At 36.9% G+C, this 27,936-nt stretch overlaps 1 protein-coding gene across 8 annotated transcripts in view; it reads right to left on the bottom strand.

Moving 5' to 3' along the window:
• The window catches only part of CNKSR2 (connector enhancer of kinase suppressor of Ras 2), a 208,311-nt gene that overhangs the window by 127,921 nt on the left and 52,454 nt on the right, over positions 1 to 27,936 (bottom strand). For all 8 annotated transcript variants that reach the window (XM_064646764.1, XM_064646766.1, XM_064646765.1 and 5 more), the window contains exons 4-5: positions 19,367 to 19,454; positions 3,760 to 3,801 (exon numbers count right to left, since the gene is read on the bottom strand). In XM_064646764.1, coding sequence (XP_064502834.1) covers positions 3,760 to 3,801; positions 19,367 to 19,454 — 130 coding nt within the window. The remainder of the gene's footprint in view (positions 1 to 3,759; positions 3,802 to 19,366; positions 19,455 to 27,936) is intronic.

Raw genomic sequence — 27,936 nt, 5'->3', positions numbered from 1 at the left:
GGCTGAAACACATTCCCAGGGCAACAACAGCACCAGCCTCCCTCATCAAGTTCCTCATCTATGTCATTTGAATGAGGGAAAGGATATCCATAAGACATATGGATGTTCAAGGCTAAAAGTAAGCAAAAACATCCGGGCACTGTTAACTTTAATTTGTTTGGGAAAAAAAAAGAAGCAGCTCTGCTAGTTACAGCTGTTTGAGAAAATGAAGTCTAATCAGAATGCTTAATCCAAACCCAATAATTATTAATAAAGTAATTTTAGTCCAAAGCATTGTTTGTATTATATGGAATACATCAATAACTCCAGCAATATTAAAACCAAGTGGGCCTGAACCGGCATTTTTACATATATGAAGTTTAAACTGTGAACTACATCTTATTTTGGATGCAAAAGGAGAGGCTTCTATTAGAATGAAGCTTGCTTGGTTTAATTTGCAAGGTATAGACTCCTGAAAAAAAGAAGGTGGTTACTTTTTCATTTTTCTTTTTTTCTTTTATAAGACTGTAAAAATGATACCTTTGACAATGTATTTTTAGTCCTTTATAGTTCTATAACAAATATTCAAATATAGTGGGCAGGAGCAAATTACTGTCACTGTGGTTTCAACAAGGCTGTTACCAGAAGAACATTCTGATCCATTGCTTGTTCTTTTCTCTTTCAACTTAGTTATTCTTTTTAAATTTAAATAGCTCATTTGTTTTTCAAAAAACTTCTTAATATTAGCTTCACTCTGCAGATTCACTTTCTACCATTTCCCAACTCAATAAAACTGCATTTTCATTTTGCAGGAAATGCAGCCCAATTTTAAAAGAGTGAAATTCCTTAGGAAAACATTCTCTTTTTTTATGGAATTAAACTAAAATACTTAAAAGAAAGACTATTAAAATTTTTCAGTTAAAACTTATTATTAATCTGACCAGAGCCTGGTTTCTACTTTCTATAATTAGTCCTTCTCGCTTTGCGCTCCCTTTAATACTTTACTGCTTCATATGGATTAATCTGTACTGGATATTTCCATCACATACAGCCTTGAACAGCTGGATGGAATCAATTCTTCAAATATTTTAAAGCTCCATTTACACTTTTGCAACGATTAACTTATAATTCCCCAAATAAGCAGAACTGACAACCTTTTAAGCTGATCAGTTTTATAAACATTTTACCATCTTAAGCTAAATCAATACAAAGATTCTAAATATAAACTAGCAAGAGCAGACTAAGTTTTGAAGTAAATACTACACCTGTGGCTTATCCCTTCATATTTAGGCTCAGTGTATTTTAAAACCTGTTCTTCTAAAATTAATATTTTCTATAGCCATCTACTTCTGTTGGTATTATTTTGTGGTGCAATTTACTTTCTGGTTATATCAACAAATTATTATTATTATTTAACTATTTATTTATTACATTGCTTACTGAGCAAAATCTAATCTGGAAAAAACATACAGAGAAATAAAGTGGCAGAAATATGAAGCACTTCTCTGTATCCATGCATATTTCAGAAATATCAATATTTTAATGAGCAAAACCCAACACATTATTTGTGTGTGGTTTTATGTTTCTTATTCCACAGAAACCAAGTGTTTCTGTGAATAAAGTCACAGGGAAAAAATCAAAACTTTGAGAAATATAGTTGTCTTTAAAATAATTGTTTCAACACTCCTACAATCCTGGGGCAAAAAGTTGTAGAAGAGACATTTTTTCCCCAGACACATCTTGGAACTCCATTTAGAAGAAATAAACAAGTTTAAGTAGGTAATTTCTTCTTAAAACTTTGTAATTCTTCAATTAGACCTTTTTCCTTTAGATACATTCTACGTGTTTACTTGAATAACAGAGATTAGTTTAATACTTAACCTAATACTATGAGTGGCAATCAAAACGCTTTTCTAAAAAACTCGAAATTGCTTGGAACAAACAAAAATATTTCTTTCTGGAATATAAGCTGAAGCTATAGAGGTCCATCTCCACAGAACACCATTTCTTAAAATATCTCAGTGATACCCAGAGAGCTAACATGGGAATACATGAACTGACGTTAAAACATACGATCTATGCACAAGGTGATTCAGCAATCTCCACATGAACACCCACACTGCCACTTCTGAAGGAAAGAAGGCATTCATCTGCTTTTCAAAAGAAACTACTGCCTTTAGAATATGAACACCTGAACTATTTTCTGGCCCTACCTAATTAAAGCAAACCAATTAGTCATTTATTTGAGGATCTTGCTTTTGGCGAGGGATGTTGCCTACTTCAACATGCTTCAGAGGAAGATATGAAGACTCAGTGACAGATAAACCTTGGAGGTTTCCACGTTTGCACTTCAATAGTGGAAGAATGGTCTCACAAACCCCTCTGTGCCCACTGCATCTTCTTGCTCTCCAACTTGGAACTCAGTAGGCTCGCTCCAGGGGAAACAGGGCAGCATTCCCACAGGAGATGTGTGCTTACAGAGCTCCAGCCCTTAACCACAGCACAACAGGCCAAAGTAACACTTCTCACCATGTGAACAATGAAGATATTCAACTCAGAACACAAGTTCAACATGAAGTAAACCACTGGACCACAAAGAGGTAATGTGGACAAAAATCTACTACTTTGATCCAGCAGTCTGCTCCTATCCTCTTTTTTAATCTACTGTTAGATTGCTCCCCCCAGATTATCTAACGGGCTAAACCTACAACACATTTTTCTGTCTTCCAAGGAGAGAGGTGACTGCTTTCAATTCCAATTTATCATCAACCTTTTCAGCTGCATGTGTAAAATACTACCTTTCAAATTTGAAATATGATGTCAAATCCTGTCTTTTACTTATTTAGTCACCAATTGCTTTTTGGTCAGCTTTCAGTTTCCTCAAAATTGTCTGTTGAAGCATGTATTAACTCTAAACACTGCCTTAACAGTCCTTTCTGCTGATTTGTAAAATTTATACACTGTATGTAGCAGATGTCAGAACTCTCATCTCTTATAGCAGACAACAAACATGTTTTGAAAACCAGGCTATATATAATGATTTCAAACTTATAGCACTTTAACCTCTGCCAAGATTATGCAATTAAAAACCTCCTTACTTATATACTTGTAGAGATTGGCCTAGCATAGACAAGCTCAATAAATTTGCTAATTCATTGTGTCCCAATTTAAATTTAAATGTGTGAAATTTAAAAATACAAGGAGACTTATTATTTCCACATCACTGTGAAACCAAAGTATCAAAAGCTTATAGAACTCAGCCTGTCAAGCCTTTGATATGGAAGCAATAGGAAAAAAAAGGGGAAAAAAGCACTGCAAAATTTACTGGGAAGTTCACCTTTTAAAATAAAGAAATGCAGTATTTTCTTCCTTAAGATCTATAATAAGACCAGTATAATATGAAAATGTGAAATATAGTGAATAAATTAAGCCAACTCATTATTCACTCTGAGAGATATTATCTTCATTTCTAACTTTTAGAAACAAGATCTGGGTTAATTTAGTACTCACTAAAGCTCAGCCACAACATGAAACAGAAATTAATATCTAAAACTTAGGTGCAGTTTTCAGACAAACCCTTGCAAAGTTCCTGGCTTCTCATATGACAGGTTTGTAACATCATGACCTATCCACAAGTAGTTCTATACATTCACTCGGTCATATTCAGACTAGTTCATTATCACACTGGCACTGCATACAAAAAGCACGAACCACACAGCTCTAAAATTCTATGTGGTCTATACAAATACATTTTTTAACAGAAATCCAAACACTACTTACCACATGAAGAATTTTATTCTCTGTTTCATATACTGTGCAATCCTGAAAAAAGTAAAGCAGAAAAGGTAGGTTAAGTTGGTCCAATCATTCCTCCTTCCTTGATTTATCATTAAAAAGAATTCAACTGAATTGAAAAGTCCTTAGGATGAAATGAAATATTTCAAAGACTTGGACAGAATGAAAAGATTCAGGTAACCAAAGTGTGAAGCCACCACAGAAAGGCAATACTGGTAAATGTTTATATCTATTCCCTAGTTCTTGTTGCTTCCTTCCTTGAGACAGATAATGCTCTTTCTCCACCTTACATCCTTTTGCCACATACCTGCTAGTCCCATGTATACCTGACAAGTGCCTTCAACTGGTCACCCCTGACCACGGACAAAAATTACCTGCTTGTAGTGGTAACACTGAAAAACAGAGATACCACCAATAGTCTTAAATGACTAAGAAAGGAAACTAAGATGAACAATTCTTGCTGAGCTGAACTGACATGTTTGCACATGTTGATTGTTTATAACATAGCATGACATGGGAGGGAGGAGAAACGCCAAATAAAACACACAGGAAACTTGAGGCAGACTCTCTTGTTACACACAGCCTGCTGGGGACTTCATGTACATTCTTGTCACCTTATGTAGCGTTTGAGGCAGGTTCTATAGGCAAGACTAACAGACAGGAGTCTGGGACTGTGCAAGTTTTTCTGACAGGCCAAAATCTCAGTGGATATAAAGAAATGGAGTTAGCAAGGCAGAGAGTACATGAAAGACAACCAACGTTGGTGAAAGAACCACTCTTTTTTAAGAGTAACTTTTTACGGTAATTAATGCAAGCTCTGTTTAGAACAGATGCTTTATGACCTATCTAATAAACCACATGAAAAATGGGACGAAGTTTTCATGTTTAAAGTCTCGTTTTAAAATCAGTTTATCATGCTAGAAAAAGAACTTTTTTTATATGCAACTGTTTTAAAAAGAATGGACTTTTAATCCATGAAACATTTCCAGTGTTACTCAGGCAAGAAAAGCCAATGTGTTCTTAAGCTTTATATAAAGCAACCCATGCAGAAGTAGCAGGTTGATCAGGGAGCATTTTCCTAATAACAGCTGTTGGCATTCAGGAAACATTTGCTAGTAAGTATAGCCAGAAAGAAAATCTAACACATTTAATTATATGCAGACATCAATGAAGTATTCGCAATCTTAGTAGCAAAACACACATTTCATTGTTATATGTGGGAGGGCATGTAACATTTTCAATCTGGATACATCTATTTTCTGCATGGTTTCTTATGAATCATTTTGCAAAAATAGCAGGAAGAGATTGCAACATTTATATTGAAGAACAAAAAAAAAGTGCTTTTAAGCAGACATAATTATTTCATTGTTAATAAGAAGAATTTACTATAAGTTTAAACATTCAGCTTAGAGAGGATACTGTCTGAGACTAAAGGAAGAAGGATTCTGGGTTCTCAAATACTCTATATGTAGTGAATAACAGAGAAATACCGCTAAATCCTTGAAATTAATCTCTTCCATGATCACGAAGGAAGCCATATATGCTTATTTTCAGCAAACCAGGAGTATATATGTATATATATAAAATATTCAAATATTTCTGAATCCACAAAAAACAGTAAAACAAGTAGAAAACTTCTCAGGCATCCAGTCTGTGAACAGATTCACCCTTAACTTCTCAACATATAATTCCCTACAAATTCAGGGTCTGGGAAGAGGAACTGCTAAATGAGTTCATTACATAGCAGACAGCAGACTGTTGATATTACATCTTCATATTCAGGCAAGAGAAAAATTAACAGTTCTGTAAACCACAAAAGACAGAAAAACTGGAGGAGAGCGAATGCAATGTTTTGGTAAAAAAACCACAAACAATTCCAAAATATATTTTTTTCCATACATGATTGATATCCAACCAAACATAATTTAAGCATGAACTCGGGGAAACATGCAGGAATGTAAAGAGCCATAGACCAGAGCAGCCCTGAAGTCTAGGATTCAAAGAAACCTAGGAAAAGGTCACCACGCTGATCCCTGCAGCTCGTTTCCCTGCAGCCATCCCTAGAGATGAGGGCTGAGGCTGCTTCTGAACGGCCCCAAGAGCAAAAGCCACAAGTCACTTTCTGTCATAGGCAACAGCTCATTTCCCTTTGGCTGCCTTGTGCTTTATCTTTAAGCAAGTGCTGAAGATAACTGTGCCCACCCTCTGCAAACATCCCTTAGGTGGCATGATAAGCTGAATGCAAATTACTGGGGGCCTTTACCATTTACAGTTATTACTTTTTCATACCCATTTTAATTCAACTAAAAAAGCTTAAAGCACTTGAGAACTATAAAAAGTCTCTAATTATGCAATTAGAAATAATTTTTTATTCTTAGTAGCATACCACCCACACCTGGAAAATGCCTCTTCTTTCCATACAAGCCTATATCTTACTCCTGAAAGATTTTCTTAAATATCTGTTTAACTACAGTATCAAAACATTGCAATTAAGGTAAGAAACAGATCATATGCAAGTTTAACATTAACTTTTTTCTACTTCAGAAAAGCAAGAACACACATAAAAATCTGCAACCAAGCTTTACTCCTACACAAGATAAAAATTTGCTATTCACTTAGTTAAACAATACTGTGATTATCTCTGAACTGAAATACACAGTTACAGCAAGGACGAGATATATTACTTTTACCTGTTTATTCTCTGAACTTTACTATATACATTCACTCCCATACTATAACTGAAGCTAGGCTATATGATCTTCTAACCAACCAAATAAAGCTTCAGTTGAAACAGTATAATGTTATTTTCTAAATGTGGATTATTTTCTAGAAGATTAATGACACAGATTGCTAATAAAGCAACAAAAGAAGTGTTAATTTACATTTCCTGAAGACAGTCAAATAGTGGCCATAAGCAGCTTGAGAGAGAAAAATGGGACAGTGTCATCCACAAAAAGAGGGACATAAAAGGGAAACATGAGAGAACAAGTTTATTACTAATATCAGATTTTCATAGTCACTCTCTCCAGCTTGCCTCATGCATAAAGAATGGCAAAAGTGACCTTTGTGGAGACAGCTGGAACTAGGCTAATATCCCAAAAAAAGGGAAACATAAGGTCCAAAACTGGAAATAAAAAGAAAAGCAGTAAGGGAGAAAAATAAGAAGAGCAAGAACAAACCACACAAATCAGGAAGAGGATTCTTCTGCATTTTCAATCCCGGTATAGTTTTAAAATCTAATTTTAAGACTACCAGGCAAGGTAGCAAGATCTACACTACACTGCAGCTGAGAGGCATCACTTATTTCTTCCAGAAGCTCTGACCTTCATAACCACAATTCTGCATTATTTCTACAGAACAAATTGTGAGTTTTATCTGCACAGATCCTACCATAATGTCATAAGAAATAATTACTAAGCACATTTAAATTAAACCCATCGAATTAGACAGCACTGGCTTGTGGCAATGCTGCAAAATGTACACGTATCACTGTGGCCTACCCCAGACATCGCTAGAACAAACCACATGTGAAACAACATACATAAAATACAAATATTTGTGGACTTCTTTTCAAAAGCAGTGTTTATGATGGTATATTTTTCCATTTTTTTTTAGTTCTACCCTCACTGTTATTATCTTCTTTTTCAACATTTGTCTTCGTATGTCACAGAAGTGGGGAATGGAGTCAGCTAATTACACTAGCACTTTTCCTATCCTTTGTTTTCTTTGCACCCAAGTCAATTAAATCTTGACTCAAAATGTGAAGTAGTGAGATACAGAAGATCTGCCAACTCATCCTACTGCTCACATATCCCATAGGTAAAAAAATGTTCATGCAGTTCTCTAGCACTGTAACTATGGGATAACTATTCAACAGAAAACACTTCTATTTTTGCATACACATGATCTGGTGTACAAGTTCAAGTTGGCAACCTGTCAAATTACCTATTGCAATTACCTATCAAACACACCTCTCAGGATACTTGCAGGCTATACTCTCAAAACATACCATCATTATTACGACTACTACTACTATTATTATTATTATTCATGGGTTTGCCACATATTCTAGGCAGCTGCTGCACTGCACTCTTGGCAGTCTTTAAGTTCCTGTCAACTCCATAATTTAACTTCAGAATAAAATTATGCTAGTTAAAAAAATAAAATACATACATACAAATAGTTAATGGATAAAAAATTGAGAGAAATGCATAAATATGTGCATTATTTCTTTCAGCAACATTTCAGCATTTCTACTAATCCTTAGATCCAAATGCTCAAGAGACAGCATGGACTTCTTTCACTGTAATTTTTTGTTCAGCAGAATGCTTTAGGTGCTCATGTATATGTAATCTATTTTTTCTTACAAGGCAAGGCAATTTCTTAGGCAGAACTGATACAGAAGCAGGTTATATGATTTTCAGCAACAAACCCCACATCTCCCAATTCTCAGGTAACATGTTAGCCAAAAAATGTCCTTTATAAATTCATATGATAGTGGCATTGCCCAGAAGCAGGTTGTGTGATGGAGTAAACTGGAGCAACTTGTAAAGAACAAGAGCTTGCCATGAGATTATTCATTCTCCAGGCAGCTTTCAAGTCACTTCTGGTGGAACTTCTTCCCTGTTTTTTTCATTTATTTTCCTCTGCAGTCCAACTGAACTTAGATGAAGGCAATTGACATGTATGTATTTGTATATTGTATTTGTATGTATATGTATATTGCACTGGTTTTTTTCTAGCATTTTTCAGATAAAAATGTAGGCAATTGTGTTAGGAACACCATTTTAAAAGTGGTAGTAAAATCGCCTGGGAAATGCATCTTTCATGAGCAACTGCACTCATCTTCCATGTCTAGTTTCAAGAGGGCACCAGCTAGATTTTATGTACTGCTTAAAAACAGATGTCTGATAGAATTGCTGTCACCATTGTTTTTGAAGTCATGCAAAATGCTCTAGACTATGTAACTCCAGTACTCTATTTGTAACAAAAATAATGAATTACATGATTGCTAAAAGAGGGTTCAGACTCTCACGCATTGCCAAATCTTTGGCATAAAAATCTCTCTCGAGCAATGTAGCCATTGGTTGGAATTAAACCAAGCTATCCTTTAAATCCCTTTGCTTCTCAAATTGATTAAAACTGTAACTGAATCCTTTAATAGCAGTATAAGTCAAATGGATGATCTGTCGGTCTTGCTACTTAGCAACAATAAAAAATTAACTTGAGAATGCTCAGACATAACTCCCAGCCCCTTCAGACTCAGTACCACACCATGAAAAATAAGTTGTTCTGGCTTCAAGGAGCCTACTCTGAGACTGTTCAAGTGTCACTAGCTCTAGGGAACTTATGCCATTGGCTCTAGAAAGGCTCATTTGGTTTGAATTCTGCCCAATTCAGCACTGGCAAGAGAGCCACAAGACTGAGGTTTGCTGGAATTGTCACTGAGAGTTCTCACAGAAGTTCTCAAAAACAATGATGACAAAGTCTAAAGCTTTGCCAACACATGAAGAAGGCAATAGTCTTATAACTTCCAGTATACGTTGATTTATTATTACCCTTCATTGCTTTTCTTGGACCAAGCCACTGGTACAAGGGTAAGACAGGTTGAGTTCATTTAGTGTTTCACTAAAATTAGAAAATACATAGAAAATACATCCAATACAGCTGATGGCAGGAAAAAACAATTGCAGCTTTAAAATAATAAACTTGATTGATATCATAAAATGGTTTGGGTTGGAAGGGATCTTAAAGATCATCTAGTCCCAATACCACTGCCATGAGCAGGGGTGTCACCCACCAGGCCAGGTTGCTCAAAGCCCCATCCAACCTGGCCTTGAACACTTGCAAGGATGGGGCATCCACAACTCCTCTGGGCAACCTGTTCAGTGTCTCATGACCCACACAGTGAAAAATTTTTTCCTTATATGTAATCTAAACCTGCTCTCTTTCAGCTTAAAACTATTACCCCTTGTCCTATCCCCACATGCCCTTGTAAAAATTCTGTCTTCAGCTCTCTTATAGTTCCCTTTAGGTACTGAAAGGCAGCTATAAGGTCTCCCTGGAGCCTTCTCTTCTCCAGGCTGAACAGCCCCAACTCACCCACCTCTCTCATAGGAGAGGTGCTCCAGTCTTCTGATCATCTTCGTGGACTTGCTCCACCAGGTCCACACCCTTCTTACATGGGAGCCCCAGCGCTGGGTGCAGCCCTGCAGGTGGGGTCTCATGAGAGGGGCGAATCACCTCCCTCAATCTGCTGGTCACACTGCTTTTGAAGCAGGCCAGGATATGGTTGGCTATGACAAAATGCTGTGTTCTATATTTCATGATGATTAAAAAACTGATGGACACCATGGAACCCTGCTCAGACTGTGATTTACAAGTATGTCTGGGTAATCACTGCAATAGTAGAACACAAATTGGCAAAATATACAGCTCTGTTCAATCCCCTCCCCTCCAACTCCCTTTACAAAACCAAAAAACTCTTAAATACTCCAAAAGCTACAGAAGTTGGCAAGCAGGTTATGTTCTCTTCTGGCAACATGCAAAGAAATAAGAGCATGACACAGTCAGAGGCTTCCTGAGGTGTTTTACCACATCTTAGATTTTGAGAGGCCTAGCAGGTCTTTGGATACAAAAGGTATGGCTTTGGGGACACTGACAATTACACTTTTGGAACAGAGGGAGGGAGAAAGGAAATACTTTTTTCCTGTCTTTTACCTAAAATGCAATAGCAAGCCCCTCTAAGCTATACAACACCCAGTGCTTCCACAGACAATCCTTGGCTACTGCCATACAAAATTAATTTTTAAAATTACACAGATGTTGTTACTACACTGTATTTCTAAGTAACCATCCCAAAATATGCTCTTTCCACGACTTTCTTTCCACTGAGCTGCTCCAAAAGTCTCCCATCATGGCTGTTCTGACTGCCACAGTCCCAGGGAGCTCTATCCTCAGCTCTCCCCTTTTCCGCAACCTCTTCCCTGTTGCTCAGCAGCCTCCTAAAATCATGCTGCTTTAATTATCATCTCTGTGCAGATGAGTCACAGATCTCTCGTCCCTTCTGTTCACATTCACAGTTCAGAATCTCCTTCTGGATATTTGCCACCAGCCCTAACACAGTGTGCTGGAAAGCTGAAATCACGTTTCTTCCCAAACGCTCCCTGTTCTCCCTTTCTTTCCCAGTCTCTGTCAACAGCTCCACCACCTTATGTCCCACAAGCTCACAACCTGGGTGCCATTTTCAACTCCTCTTCACTTCCCACACAAATCCTGTCGATTTTATTCCCATTGCCGTTCAGAAATATTTGCTTTCTTTCTCACACCACAGTTATTCAATCCCTGCAGTTCCTTGCCACTGGGTCTAGGGCATCCTCACTCTATTATTATTCCCTTCCCCTCCACACTGAAGCCAGAACTCACCTCTACCTGCAGAACCCACTCTGTCCTCCCCCATCAGAAACATGCATAAGGACTGACAGGGATGGGAGAAGCAGAATGGTGAGCACACATCTTTTAACAAAGTAAGGGGAGAGGAAAAAAATCTCTATTGGAAAAATACAATGCAAGCTACTAAATAAATGCTACAAAAAAGAACATTTCTTACGCAACCTACATAAATGTTTCTAAAAGTCTAGAGCCTTTCCCTGAAAATGTAATAAACCTGAGGTACTCTAAGTTCATAACCTTTGTGTACAAACTAATAGCAATTACCCTGCCTACTGAGTACAAAGAATTGCTTTAATTTTATTTAAACAATCTGTGTGGAGTGGCACCTATCACCATAGTAACAGAATACTTCATGTAGAAATTTAATACAACTTACATAAATCACCCACAGATCAAACAACCACTGGGCAAAATTGCTCTCTGGATTAAGAGAGATGCAATGGGTACACTAAGCTCTTTTATTCTATCTTTCTGAAGTCATTTTTCATTTCCAATTATTTCTACCCTTCCTCCTATAAAAGGCATCATCTTGCTTTCCCTAGGGATCTGGTCACATATTAATTCTTACTTTGCATATAGAGAGTTACACTTCTTCCTTGTTTCTAAAATGAGCCAGTATACCATTAGGTCAGAAACTACAGCCAGTATTTTAGCACTGACTAAAATCACACTGATAGTTGCTCATATATCCCTCCGGAATTTAAGTGCTTACATGGTCTAAATTGAATTTCAGCTGTTCAGGTGATTTCTCTACTTGGTGACATTCTCAGCAGGTACAAATAAAATCCACTGAAGCTATCAACAGATGAGAGATTGAAATTGAGGCAAAAATGGTCCATCTGAAGGAGAAAAAACAGTCGAAACACCCTTTTTTCCACACTTCTACATAAGCATCATGCATTTAAACCTCTTATCTTTTATAACTGACATGTAAAATAGAGCTTGTAGCATGATGTGTTGTGCAGTTCTTAAGTTTTCAATGTCACTTCCAAGACAATTTAGAGGTAAATAACTTCTTAATTTTTCAATTCTGCTATTCCTCTAGTACTGCCACGAGAAAGAATTCTGGTTTATAAAACAAAATTACAGCAAAATATTTCATGTTTCATATTTAGCCTAGGTAGCTATTTTGCCAACAGAGGAAATGAAATTAATTGAACTTGAAAAAAGTAATGATATTTAGGTAAGTGGCATTTCAGGCTCAATCATAAATTGAATGTTTCATAATGGACCGTCTGAAATGGTTTATGTATTTTTAATGGACTTAAGCAAATGAACACACACATGTTCCTGAAATAAAGACAGACACAACACTTTTTCATGCCTAAGGCTTTTACAGCCACTTAGCAACACATGGTTTCTGTACTTCACTACACTGAAGTCGAATCTTGCTTCACTGCACCTGGTTACAGAGATCATACTGCCTCTGGGAAGGGAAATCAGTTTCCAAACTAAAAGAAATGCAGAGTCTTAGTCTTCAAATCTACTGATATGACCAACATAATCTTAATAGATCATCATTAGTCATTCAATTTGCCATTTACAAAGAATTACATAGTAAGCATTGCATATCCTCTCTTTGACTGTATTCAAAGGGCAACTGTGATGCCACTCAGCACACACTGACACAGTGCCCACAACAATCCGTCTAAGAAAAAAAGCTTTTATTTAAAGGAAACATATGAGATATGAAAACACACTTCCCCCTCTGTCTACACTTCATCTCAGTTTCCACCAACTTTCTGCTACTTTCTGCAAGTGCTTCCATGAGTGCATGAGTTAACTCAACAGTCCCTGACTCTCACTGTCACCTTGACCCAGTTAGGATCATTTTCTTGGAAAAATTTAACAGCTGCATTGGTTTACCACCATATGCCCCATCAAAAAGACTAGTCCTTTTTTCACAAATTATTCTGCTTTGTGTTTAATTTTCCCCCATGTTCAGAGACTGTCAATCATCAATCTGGAAGAAAAACAACCAAAAAAAAAGAACTCCAATCAAGGCAACACCAACCCATTTTTTGCTTTCTGGTCGCTCAGCTTCCTACATACTCAGCATTCTTTTGAATATTTCAGTGTTTTTTTTATTTTGGTTTTTTCTTTCCATCCACTAGGTAAAGAAACTACTTTCTCTAAGAATGGAAGAGAAAATACAGCTAACAAATTCACAGGGCTTTACAGGGTGGTAGTTTCACAAGTTTGGGAAAAAAAATTCCACACCTCTTTAGAGCATATATATCAATGACAACTAATGAGTCATCAAATTAGTAGTCCCAATAGACTATTACTGACATTTTAATCTTCAAGATATTCCACGCCTAATTCCATTTCAAAAAGCACTTCAAAACTTAAATCAAAGGACAATATATCTATAAGTAAGCCATTTCAAGAGGAAAAAAAAGAATTATAATAAAAGAGCAGAAAGAAACTACCAGAATCATAAAAAGGCATCAATGCTAAGTACCTTAGGCACTTTTTACATTACATTAAATTACAGCTGAAATTTTCTGTAAAATTGTGCTATAGATAAATAAGCTACTCTACTATGAAAAAGAGAAAAACATTACTAAAGAGCATAAATTGAAACAACTTTGATGTAGCTTCTTGTAAACAAAAAACAGCCTCATATTTCCCACAATCCTTTAATTTCTATTTTAGCTTATACATTATACATTGACTTTTAAAAGTCAACTGCAAGAAAACAACTGCACAGAACAACATGTATCCAGTAACACCACAACTTCTGAGGACTGCTTTGAACCTTATGCAACAGAAAATCTTGCATAAGAGCAGCACTTGAAGGATACAAGGTGAGCCTGAATTTCTGTCAGCATTATTGACAATGAGCTATAACACTCTCATATGAACATCCTTTTGATGTCATGTATATAGGCAGATATTGCCTGGGTATTATTTTCAAGGGGAGCTTTTGGTTCTAACTTTCCCCCACATCTATTTAGCTACCCACTCGTACACTTACCCCCTACTTGTGCACTTATCTAAAATGGGGGCATTTTGTATAAACAGTGCACTATGTATACATATACTTTAAACTTCAAGAATGTGGCCTCCTCATCATGAACTATTTTTATTTAAAGAAGAGAAGAGGGAGGGGAATATTACCACAGTAGGCTAACAAAGATTTTCCTCCAAGCATTTGATAATAGAGTTAGGGTGGAAGGAATAATGTTGAAAATTCAAATAAAAGTCTTGAAAATTTAATATATAGCTGTTTACAGCAAACACATGTTGCTTTGAAAATATAAACAAGCTGGAAGCACAAAGTGGCTTTAATGAGGAACCAATAAAAGAGTCACATCACTAAATTATTAAAACCAGTTTATTAGCTAAAGATACCTGAGGAAATCAGCTACTTGGTATGACTTGAAATTTAAAAACTTTAAGCTATATTTAGCAAGTCTTTAAAGTCCTTAATAACTAGGACTTAAAACAAAAGTGAGGAATTGTGATCGAAAACATTATGAGAGAGATACTTTGTAAAAATAGTACTAAGGATATTATTCTTCTTCATTCATATATTTGACATTGTCCTTACCAAATGAATAGAACCATTTTATAATACTACATTTAGATTCAGAGTCAGAGCAGGGGAGCTAAGAAAGTAAATTTCCATTTTATCCTTTTAAGTGGAAAACAAGCCTGAACGTAATGTTTCTCAGTGAGGTTTAATATTTGAAAGATTCCTCACTTAAAGTTACAGACATTTGATTACAAAAACTGCAATGGTACGCAAAAATAGTGCATTACTTAAGAAATAACTTCTGATGTTTTACAATAGCTTTTATCTGAAAAATAGCAATGGCTAAAAGCCCAACAAAGAACACCCCCCTGGCATGGGAAGTGCATCCACTGGGGCAAGGAGTATACTGACACTTTTTTTTTTGTATCTCAAATGTCTTTAAATGGGGAATAAGTTCCAAATCCCTCAGCTGATGCAGTGCACAGGGCACTTCTGTACGTGCTCCATATCAGAGTTTTTAGCTCCAAATCCCAGGTGGCTATAATGTCCAGACAGAGTATCTGCGGATGGTTGTCTTGGTCTTTCTTTGCTATTTTCCCTCCTGGACACCACCTCCCAAACTGCATCACTAAAGTTGTCACCCCACATCATTCAAAATCTGAGTTTACCTCCAAATGTTGCTGTGAGACAGCTGATGTCAGAAGTGTGCTCTGTGACAACAATGCAAGACAGATCCATGTTAGCCAAGTGACTACCCTCCATCTCCACCCCTGTTACAGAGAATTACTTCCACCACACAGTCCCTCTTTAAAATGGTATTTAGGCAGAGAACTAAACGCAGTGAAGCTTCTACAGAGGAGTATTTACATGCCTACAGCCATGCTTCTGCTGGAGCACATTGCTAAGTAAATCCCACAAGACATTAAAGCTGCAAGACAAACATTAGTGGTTTTAAAACTAAATAAACACAGCAAATCATTGTGAAAGCTGATTAAGGAAAGTAAAAAACATGTGATGAGGGCTACTAATGATCACTATTAAAAAGCAATAAAAGAAACAGGGTGTTCAGCAGCAAAGATTTCTTTAAATGTCTGGTAACTTACAAAGTCAATATAAAATTAGACTTTTCAGATATTCACAAGATTTCCAGGGTTTCAATTCTAAAGAAGAAAGCTTCTTAAGTGAAACTTTAATGAATTCCTAAGGAATAAAAGCATTGAGAATGATAGTAAAAGCTACCTACAGATGGCCCAAGAAAGCAAGATATTTTCTGTTCCTTACGTTATCTGTGTAGCTACTGCTACCTTTCTAAAACAAAACCAGCACACTTAAAATGACCACTCTCTGAAGCTAAACAATCCTGGCACTCTCTGAAGCTAAACAATCCAACCAACTAAGTCAATAGCAAGACTTCATGAACACCATCAAGACAAGAGCGTCTCACATTCTTCCTGATGTGCGTTTGTGACTGAAACAATCCTGTTGGCACAAATCTAAATTCATGAATGAATCAAAGGCGAACAAATCACAACCCAAAACAATCTCACCCCCCCCCCAACCTGTTCACCCATAGTCCTTTAACATTTATCTTGTATCATCAAGAAAGAACAGGCCTTTTTTATTCATTGCAGAGGAAACAGACAGAACAGATAATGCTCAGCCTTTGATTCCTATAGAGAGGCAGATAGTGTAGGAGAGAAAGGCACAGTGCAAGGAAATGGTGGCAAAAATCATAATAGTCTCATGAATTTGTTTGTCTTTTTTTTTCCTCCAGTGTTCTACTGCAAGGGAAGAGTTAATTATAAAAATGAGCAAGAATGCAAGCCCTGAATTAAATAAGCCATCAGCAAGGATGATGGTATCAAGAGTGAAAACCTGCAGGAAGAGGCTATGAAATAATATCCTAAAATCCTAAGGGGGAGAAAAAAATCCCTAAGCCAAAATAAAGCAGTTGCATAGAAGCAGATGATTAGTGAAAATGCAAAGCAGGCTACAGTAACTTGCAGTGCTCTGAAGGACCTGCTTCCATTGGCAAATATCCACTGCACACTGGCCTATCAGGTCCTGGGCAATGTGCAACACACATAGACAATTGAATGGTTAAAACAAAGTATGTGTCTTCCTGCATTTTATTCCAGAGTTGTCCCTAAGAAATTATTATAACTCGAACTTTGCTAATTATTTGAAGGTAAAGTCACAAATACTCAATAGATTTTCTTAGACTTCATACTTATAAGTGGGATGTAATTCTGTAATTTTTTCTTAATTATCCATTTAGCGCTGATAATAGGGGGGGACACGACTCAATATCACTAAATTCTATGAAGAAACACTGATATTACAATCAGCTACAAAAGGTGCAAAATAAATCAAGCAAGCCACCGTAATTTTAGCACTTTTTACCCTCCATCTTGATTAAAGAATCATTTTTTGACTTTTGGTTAAACAACACAAAAAAATCCTCATGGAACTCAGTTACTGGAGTTCTATTTTTAAATAGTACTAATGTCATAAAAATTCAGAGCTAATAAAATGTGTAGATTGTATATTTTTATAAACCTTTGAGCATTATAAAAAGCTGCTATCTGCTGTTAAAAGAAAAATTGCAACATTACCTTCTAGGTCTTTCACCAAAAAAAATTTATAAAAATTTATAAATTATTTTAATTTAATTCCTTTTAATACAAAAGGAGAAAGATTCCGAGACAGAAAAAACACCTGTTGAGGTGATACTGAAAGATTGAGTTTACAGTCTTAAGAAAGCACAATGACGATTTTCGGTGTGCTCGATGGTCACAGAGAAAAAAAGCTCAGCTAAGACATTTGAAATGCAACATTGGAATGCAATTGTTTTAAGTAGAGATCAAACCACATGTGTTTGGGACTACTAATGGAATTTTTCATTATCATTCTTCTGACTACAGCCCAATTTGATTTCAGAGCATGCTTAAATTTAAACACATAAATGCTCCTTTTGACTTCAAACTGTAGATTCAGGAACTGCTTCCTGATTGGGGAGTTATGTTGTTCTTGGAGAACGTAAAACTGCTGTTCTCCAAAAGTATTAAATAATAACATTTACTTTCATTCACACTGAAAAATATACACAGAGAAATATTTAACTACACCATAGTGAATTAGTAGGGAAAGGGATGAATTTTTAAGAAAATAAATCGATATTGAGTTATTTCCTGTGAAATACCGCAGCAGTTGTTATTTTACCCACCTCCTCACTAATCGCGGACACATGAAAATGGACAGGTGGCTCTTTCCCTAAATTAAAAACTAGACAGTGATTCACAACTACTTCTGTGAAAAATGACCCGTTTGGACAAGTGGATGGGATGCCCTCCATGACTATTTCTCCCACCCTATCGATCCCTTCGCACAACTCAACAACAGCACAACAGGCCACAGGCCAACAGACACAAAACAGACGTCATGCCAAAGGCAGCCAAGAAGTTGAAGGCCTGGGCTCTTCTCCCACAGCCATCAGTGCTGGCACTTCCATCCCTGTTTGAGGCTGGCTGATGGGAGGAGCCCAGTGGGGAGCACAGGGCGGCCAAAGGATGGACTGGCAGCATTACCCCTCCCCCCTGGGGCCTGGAAAGCAAAGGGGCATCCTCACACTGTGTGGTCAACGGGGAGGGAAAAGCTCATGCTCCATTTCCAATCAAAACCCACACACAGAATTGAGAGCGAAAATAAAATAAATCTAAATATGAGAAATTTGCATTTCCCAGGCTTGAACACACAGGACTAGTAATACTGCTTCTCTCGAACTCAGCTGGGAGGCAAACACAACTAATCATCAGTGTTGCACTCATTTATGAAAGGGTTAGAGAAAAACGCATTTCTTTTAGGAAAGGGAGAGTATCATCATACAAAGTCACACCAAGAGGCCAGAGAAGAAGTTTAGTTTTTCGTAGTTTGGACTGGTGCTTCTGAAAACCAGAAAAAGTCTCAGTCCTCCTACCTACCCCACTCTCTCCTTTTTCTCCACTCTATCTTCTCAAGTGCAAACAATCCCTTGAATTTCTGCTTGGCAGCAAAGAGATTTTTCATTTCAGCAGAACAACACACAGATAGAGACAGACCTAAACCAGGGTGGGGTGGGGAAGGTTCTCAGGATTCCACTCCCAAATGAAGCCTGCTAAGCAAGAACTTCTCATTATCTACTTCTGGATTTCTTAAAGGCAGTATGTACAAAAATGTATTCAAAATATTCTACCTCCGTGGGAACATGTGTCATCCTAACAGGTGTCTAGACGATATGAACTGTATGAAAAAGTAGATTACTAAAGTCGAATATACACAGATCTTTTGAACCAGACAGCTAATTAAAAATTAAAGACAAAATATAAGAAATTAAATATACAAACTATAAAGTAAATTTCTCAAATTTATAGTGAGTATATTAGACTAGAGAACCCAAAATGAATCTTACTATTGAGATATGGAGAGGTATATACATAGTACAACTCAAACTAGTATTATAAAACCAGGAAACAGAATTTTTAGGAAGCATTTACTAAGTGCTAGTATTCCCTTAATTTGGTTAGACAATGATCTAGACAGTGTAAAACAAAATTACGTCAAGAAAGTAATAGGCAGTTACAATTGAGGAAAAAATAAATTGCTAAGCAAATTGTCTCATACCTGTTGTACTATTGTTGTTAGTTCCAGACAGAGCTGTATTACATTATTTCTTGTTACTGAGTAATCTGTGACAGCAGCAAAAGGTGATCTAAAAAAAAAAAAAAAAGAAAAAAAAGTTGAATAGTACTAGCATATATCCACTTGCAGTTTTTAAGTTCCTCTTTAAGAATTCCATTTATAAAAACATTTTTTCTGACACTTAACTTCTGGACTGCCTTTACTCCCCCAGAAAAAGCCCAGTTTGTCTTCAGCATTTGTTTGGGAATACCCTTACAAAGGCAATCAGAGGCACTACTTCCTCTTGTGATATCAGTGGTGTCCAGATGTGAATCAGATCAGAAAAGCTTTTGGCTGATTCACTGGGATTCTTGGGATTTGATCTAATATCTGGTGAAAGTAGTGGAGGGACTCAGAATAAGTAAAATCTTTATCTAAAGGGGGGAATAGCATTTAGAGCCAGAGATGCATCAATGCTCAGAAGCAGCTGCAAAGCCTAAACTGGAAGCACAACCAAACAAGCCCCCACACTATACTACAGTCAGAACTGCTTAGCGAAATACACAGTGTAATCTAACATTTACAGACATTACCTACGTATATCCTACACCTTAAAACTTTATATTAGAATGTTTAAAATGCCTGCCTACCTGGAAGCTTGCTTGCTTTCTAGAAGAACTGCTAAAATGTATTTAGTTAGTGAAGCTGGTAGTCATCTGATTTCTGTATTACAAGTCTCTCTTAAACTATAAAGTCAACTTGGACTATATTCTAAATTCAAGAAGAAGCCAAACACTAGGCAGGACTGGTATTTTCTCTAGGAGGAGTCAAGACCTTGACTTCATCAGTGTTGCAGATGAGGTTTTAATGGACATTATTAGCATCACAAAGATGGCATTTCTCCCTAATATACCTGCTTCCAACATTTAAAACAAACAAACAAAAAGGTGTTAAAGAACCACAAGGATTATAATGCCTGAATAAACTAACAATAGATCATACAAATGTGCCAAGATCTCAAAACAATACTTTAAATGTGGCTGCCTTTAAATTAAGCTGGGTGACTAATCCCTTTCCCAATTGCCTTCTTTCATCACTTCACACATATTTCTATATACCTTAAAGAGTTTTACATACTACGATTTCCTTATTTAAGCCTAAAGACAAGCTTTCAGTACAAAGAACTCTGCTATAAGAAAGTCCAAATGATAACTGTAAATATAGTTTTACTGGTTCTAGTAGGTTTCTAAATTTCTTTTCCATATACACAATTACTGAAATTTTAGTGCAGGCAGATTTGGAACTGTCCATTAATAACCCACGTGAACTCGCCTGTCTGTGCTGGTTTCGTTTAGGGCTCTCTTTCTTCTCCAGGGCTTGCAATCCAGCCCTGAGGGTTCATAAGACAGAATTAACTCTGAGGTGCATACTCAAGTCTGGCAGTTTTAATTTGATGTAATACATCACACAATGACATATACTTTCTGCCTGTATTTTCTAGAGAGAAAAGCAGTATAAATAAAAGTACAGAAATTGGAAGCTAGGCAGAGTATAAGAAACATAAAAGAAACAGGAGAGTGAGGACTTGGTAGACAGCATGTGGGTAGGTTCCAAAAGGTGCCTTATGAAAGTTAGTGGACACAGATATACAATCACAATTCAGAGTCCAAGTTTTCTGCAGTGTATGGCAACCACTACAGCAAGTCAACCCACAGACACACACATAGATTACTTCTGAAGTTCAGGAGACATAGGAGCATAAAAAGTGGGATGAGGATAAAAATGAGGATAAAAAGTGACTGAACTGCTTGGTTATGAATCATAATTGAGTTGACGAAGTGTTTGGGTAAAGATCTCAGACACATGGTGTGATTCTTGAGGTGTCCTGTGCAGGACCCAGGAGCTGAACTTAATGATCATAATGGGTTCCTTCCAACTCAGCATATTCAATGATTCTATGATGTGTTAAAAACATTAGTCAAGATGCACAAAAACATTGATATTTTTCCTTACAAAATGGTAACTGTTGAGGTTCTGATATCTACCTGAAACCCTGATTTTAAAAGGTCATGTTCATTTAGGAACTCACTTTTATTGAAGATTAATGGAATCAAGCCAGCAAATGGTATTATTTTACTTAAAGTATGAGTGTTAATACAATTTGATCTTGAAATTACACAACCGAAATCTATTTGACATTTCAAGGCCTCCAGCATTTCTCTAAACAAAATCACATGGTAGGCTTTGGCTTCTAATACCGCATCATCTTCCTTCATACTTCTGTAATTTAGTTTGGTTTCACGGTTCATGAGGAAAATAATGGCATTTTTACCATCACTGCTCTTAGTGAAGATCATTCGAAACGCCCCAAATAAACTCAGCTGACATTAAGGAACAGGCAAAGGGACTGAGACATTATTCATTCTTGTTACATTGAAGTTAACACAGTGAAGACTTGCAACAGCATGTGAAGCAGACAGCAAGGGTGTCGGCAGGAGGGAGAAGACTACTAAACATCAGTAACGAACGTAATATTTTGAAAAGTGCTTAACAACTTGGAAAGATAAGGAGACAGGTTCATGTTTTATAAACTTTACTCCTGCAGAAAATCTAAGGGATCCTCCGGTTGCCTCCTCTGTAGGTCTCTGTAGGGGCCCCCTGGCCATAATGATGAGGTCTCTGTAGCTTATAACCAACTCCCTCACATCAGTTTCTGCAGATGCCTCTCTGGGGTACTGATGCAAACAGGACCAGTAAAATTGCAATTCACTTTTCCTCCCCCTCCCCACTTCAGACTTCCCTGGAGGTAATCTGTACGCACAACTACACAGCCACTACTGCATAAGCAGCTGGAGAAATGGTAGGGGTCTCTCTAAATATTTACCTCCAAAGGAAATATATTTTGGTATTTACATCCCAAGCCTCAACTTCAACAGTAGAAATTCAGCAAGACTTAGTATAACAATGTGCCAGCAGTTTCAACCAAAATATCAACAAAAACTCCATTGTAGGATCACTGACTGGATTTCATATGAGGTACAATGTAAAACACCAATCTGACAAAAAACCTCTATATTGGTAATATATCCACTGATTGTAATTTTAATGCAGCACAGTATTATTGACTGTGAACAGATGAATCAACTTGTATAAATGCAAATAAAGCCTACATACACTATAACTTCAGTTGGCTGCTAAAACACTTTCCTCCTCGAGGCACATACTAAGATTAAGGAATTCCCTGTCCAATTAGACCACTTCTCTCTACTTAAAAAAAATTATTTCCTTGGCTTGGTAGACTCATTTTATCAGTTTCCAATTTTTACTCTGTTCTTTCAAAGCCACTTCTTTCACAGTCCCTTGGACCTTCAGTTCTCAGGTACCTCCTACAGCTCCAGTGAAGAAAATTCCCTGAGGAAAAAAAAGCAATTTTCAACATGTGTACTTTCTAAGTCATAGAATCATAGAATCAGCCTGGTTGGAAGGGACCTCCGAGATCATCAAGTCCAACCCTTGATGCAGCACCACCATGGTTACCAGACCATGGCACTAAGAGCCACATCCAGTCTCCTCTTAAAAACCTCCAGGGACCATGAATCCACCGCTTCCCTGGGCAGCCCATTCCAATGCCTGATTACCCTCTCTGTAAAGAATTTCTTCCTAATATCCAATCTAAACCTCCCCTGGCAGAGCTTAAGACCATGCCCTCTTGTCTTATTGATAGCTGCCAGGGAGAAGAGACCAACCCCCACCTGGCTACAACCTCCTTTCAGGTAGTTGTAGAGAGCTCTTAAAGTTAAACAAGAACTAAAGAACTGCCTTGCACTGGGGCCACATGCTGCCACACTTCCTGCTGTGACATTGACCTCAGTGTCTCATTGTCTCTCTCAGTCATTTCCATTTGTAGAACCTTTTTTACTCAGTTTCTCCTGTGATTTGTTTGTTCTTCCTTCAAAACTAATTCTCTTTCTTTGCAACACACATATGAAAACACCTTTGTAGCCCCACAGCACACCTACCTGACCACATGCCCTTTCCATTCATTGCCACTTCCAGACCTCTGCTGGTCTCCCCTTTTCATTCTTTGTCTACCCCTTCTATACCTGATATCGTAAGGAAAAGAGATTTATACAATCACATCAATGCTTCTGCAAACACATGCAGGGTGTTTTTGCCCTTAGTCTCACCTTTCCTCCATCATTCCGTTTTCCAACTTTTGAAGCCATTAGTCATTTTCAAACCACTTTCACAAATGGGTGGGTAATAGGTTTCAAGGATAATTAAGTTCATATATGTTTTGTGATCGTGCATGCACCTGGAAAAGTGGGAACCTTTACATTTTTCTGCTGTGCAAACCCACACTGTGAGTCTTTACCTTAGGACACCACAGCAAGATGAAGAGCTTCTAAACACCTCATTCACAGGGGAAAAACAATCTTACTTTTTTTTTTTTTAAACATTAAAATAAATCAACTTCAAGACCTTAGTCTATAGGACGCAAGGTTCTTCTAAGACAAGGTATGCCAGACCTACTGGTTCTTTTCACATTTTTTTAAGTCAGTCTTTGACATAAATAATAACACCTCTGAAAAGTGATTTTCTTTATACATGTGTAAACACACATTTGGTAACACACATTTGGTGTGTGTACACTTTTATGAATTGAGACCTTATTAACATCTTTAGCAGTATCAGCATCTTTCAGAATGAAAAATAAAATTATATTATCTAACAGTAATTAATTAAGCCACCCTGAAGGATTGGTAGAAAAACCAGCCACATTAATGTAGTACAGATAATTCCCTCACAGCCCTAAGAAATAATACAATTCAACAGCTATTAATACTCACAGCTACTGATTGCATATGAAGGAATATCCTTCAGAAATAATTAAAAATTTGTGAAGGAGATGCAGACACTCGGCATTTCTATATTATCAATATTTTTGGCCACATATGCATTAGCCTCCTCATCTGTCTTCTTCATATAAAATTCACTCAGGGGAACCTGATACATAAAAATATCTATTTCACTTTACAAAGTTGCAATTTGGACAAATACTGACTGTTGTTAGTAAAAGCATTGCCCAAAATATAAGTTAATCATATTTTACCACTAGTTGTAGTACTAAGGTATTTTATAATGACAGACTTTGTGAGGGGTTTAAAAACAATCCCATACTTATTTTAGCATCCTACCAAGGGAAAACATCCTCAGAGCCTTTTGATTAAACATAATAGTAGAAAATCTTTTAAAGAGAGAGGCAACCAAAGCAGTCTTCAAAGGTAACATATTAAGCTCAAATAAAAATCTGAATGTACAATACTGTTGTATATATATTGTGCCAAATCCATCTGTGATTCATAGTTTTAGGCTTTCATGAAACAAAGATTTTATTTGTCTTTCTAATGCAGCTGCTTTATGTAGAATCAGGGAAGAATGCAGTAAAATTCACAGCGGATAAAGGAATTCTTTAAATGAGTGCTCTATTAAACATTTACAGCTGTTCCAGGAGCACAATACAGTTAAGTACCATAGCATTCTTAGGCAGCACTTACTGACAGGTTTGGCATACCATTCAAACCAGCATAAAGGAAAATGTATAAAGGAAACAAGCAGGTTTAAGACCAAAAACCAATCGACAGAAAGTGCATTATTTGTGTGGTGAGTAAAGAATCACTGAACTCTTTTGTTTTTGCTGAACTCTTTTGTTTCTTTATTTGTTTACCCCCACCATCTTATGTTCAAACCAGATCTACCCTGTCAGGACAAGTAATAACCAAGCACAGTTAACAGGACTGTATGAAGTCTGTTATAAAGGAGACTCTAAACCAGTAACACTTTCTTTGTAAGTAAGAAGTTATGGGCTTGCAAACAATGTTCCTTTTCACTTAAAACTACAAAATAGCCACACCGTAAACATCACCAAGGCTCATTCACCAAAAACAATGAGGCAAAGAAATTCAGCTGAACACATTTTACTTATAGTGGAAGAAAACGTATGCATTTACCATGTCACCATGGTAAAAAGAGGGAGATCCATTTTGGAGTGGGGAACGTGTTCTGCTACCACAATGCTTTCATACAAAGCAGCCTTAGAGGGTGCACTGAAGCCTAACACCTAGAATTGTTCAGTCATAAACAAAGAGTGTTTACATCATTGCAGGCTACACTTCTCTGATGCATCAGAGCTCACAGCTTAAGGCTTGGAGGCCCTGTTCTGCTGTCAACCACTGAAGCATTCAAATGTCCTTAACTTCAGGCACAGATTTTAGCCTTGCTTTATAGGATTTATGTATACACATAAGTGCTTCACAGAATACTAGTACATTTAAGCCCACACCAAAATTATTTGCCCACCTGGGGTTTAGAATTAAAGGATTACACCCCACCCCACCCCAATCTGTGAATGGCCCTAAAAGCAGACCTAGATTTGCTAGAAAGGCCTTTTACTCTGAAATTTTTCATTTTGTTACTTCTGTCAGCAATTTTACCCTATATTTTACATAACCAACAATTTCTATTTACAGTTGGGTTTTTTGTTCATCTTCTTGTTCCATTCTGTCCAAGTATCATGTATCTAGACAGCAGTGGTAAATTAATCAGACTGATGCACATTTGTCAGCCTGCCTGCTAGCTTTTCTCTGGCCATAGCACTGAAAGACTTGAATACAAAATCTATCTCCACAAGATCTTTGCTCCTATTTCTTAGACTGCAGTGTAATCTGCAGGCAGAGTTTAAGTTTTCTATTTCCAAATGGAGGATAGTGTGAAAAACAAGGGCTACAGGAGAGTTTCTGTGAAAGACATATTGAATCACTGCCCACACAGATGGCTGAGTCAAACAGTACACTAAAAAAATCCAGTGGTCCCTGACAAATCCTATTTCATGACCATTAAAAGCTGTGACACAACAACAGACGCAAAATGTTGTAGCAGTTATCTCATGGGAAGTAGATTATATTTTCTTAAATTCCTAAGAGAAAAATAAACTACAACCTTATCTTAGCTGTCTTTAATGAAGACTCAAATAAAGCCCTAAAAGTAACCAACCCTTCCTCACTCCTATTCACTAAGTATGTGTTTGTAGTTTAGACAGATATTGTTCCTATTGCTAAGCTCCAAAACATTCTTCTTGATACTTCACAAGATACATGGTATGAGGAGTTCTTGCTTCGGATAACATGGCCCAAACACTCCAGAGCAGGCAGGAACAGGAAGCCCAAAAGCACAACTAAGAATTTTTTTTCTTGCTTAGGGCAGTCTGCAGGAAATACAGATTTCCAGGGATTTTGGTTGGCAAAGACAATCAAAGTGGTGGAGGTGAATGAAAAGAACACATCAAACCAAGAACAACCTCGAAGATTACATCAGCAGAAGCCTGTGCTGACAGAGCAAGGAGAGAAACAGGAAGAGACAGAGCTAATGCAGCTGCCACCAAACGTCACCCCAGTTCAGGCTCGCTCAGGATCCTTCCTCTTCCACAAAAAGCATTACAGTTCTTCCTAGTCAAGACTACAGTAATGAGCTTTACCTGCAAGAAGCAACACTTTTACAAAGTGATTTTCAGATGAATTGTGAATGTGTACTCTAAGAACAAAACCTTACCTGGGATTAATAGAAATAAATACATCTAATTTCAATTCCAATTAAATGTGCAGATACTACTGGACATACTAGTGTACAGAAAAAAAATACTTTTATGAGGCTGGAAATAGCTTTATGTCACAAAGTTGCGACATGTTCATGTTGTGAATTCAGAGTACTGAACTCAAAAGAGTAATCCTACTTTAATTACACATTTTTTAAAAATTCCTCCCCAGGATGGAGTGTATCAGCCCTAAAAAAGGTAGGAGAATTTCCAGGAACCTGACACATCAGAGAAAAAGCAGGATTAAGAAAGGTGGCATATATTACTATTCCATAGAATACAACTTGTATGAATTACAGGAGTAAAGACTGAAAAGAATACCAATTATTTAGCTGTAAATCTAGAATTATTGACAGAATATACTATACTCTAATTCCTGAGAAGTATCACTGGAGATTTATTGATGTCAAGTTGCTTTGAACATCAGGCAAGTAGTTTGTTGCTATAGCCTCCAGTGTGGCTTTCCATCAGCCTAAGAGTTACGTTAATATCAAGTAGAAACACATCATACCTTCACAAAAGACTCAAAGTTTTTCAAGAAACTATCAATCTTGTCAGGAAATTCACTTGGAAGAATTTTAAGATTAGGGAAAACATATAAAACAAAACATTATTAAGCTGTGAAGAGCATAGGTTTTGCATGCTGAGAAAATAACAGGAAGTTAAAATTAGTCTACAAAGTTTAAGAACATAATCTATCAGTGTGATGACAGCTTCTTTACCGGACATTATTGGAGAGCTGTTTCATGCTCCTCAAAATCATCAGCCAACCTCTTTCGAAAATAGCTAGAATTCTCTACTAAGTTTTCCAGCTCCTAAATGAAACAAAACCAGAAGACTTTTAAAGCCTGGCAGTAAAAGCTACCCTAATTTTCAGTAAAACTCAGTTTCTGACATACATCTGGAAGTAGGACTGCTCTAG

This window comes from Pseudopipra pipra, chromosome 2 (assembly GCF_036250125.1).
Source record: "Pseudopipra pipra isolate bDixPip1 chromosome 2, bDixPip1.hap1, whole genome shotgun sequence".
Classification (NCBI taxonomy): Eukaryota; Metazoa; Chordata; class Aves; order Passeriformes; family Pipridae; genus Pseudopipra; species Pseudopipra pipra.
The sequence above is the reverse complement of the archived record's forward strand: the minus strand, read 5'-3'. Positions and strand labels throughout refer to the sequence as shown.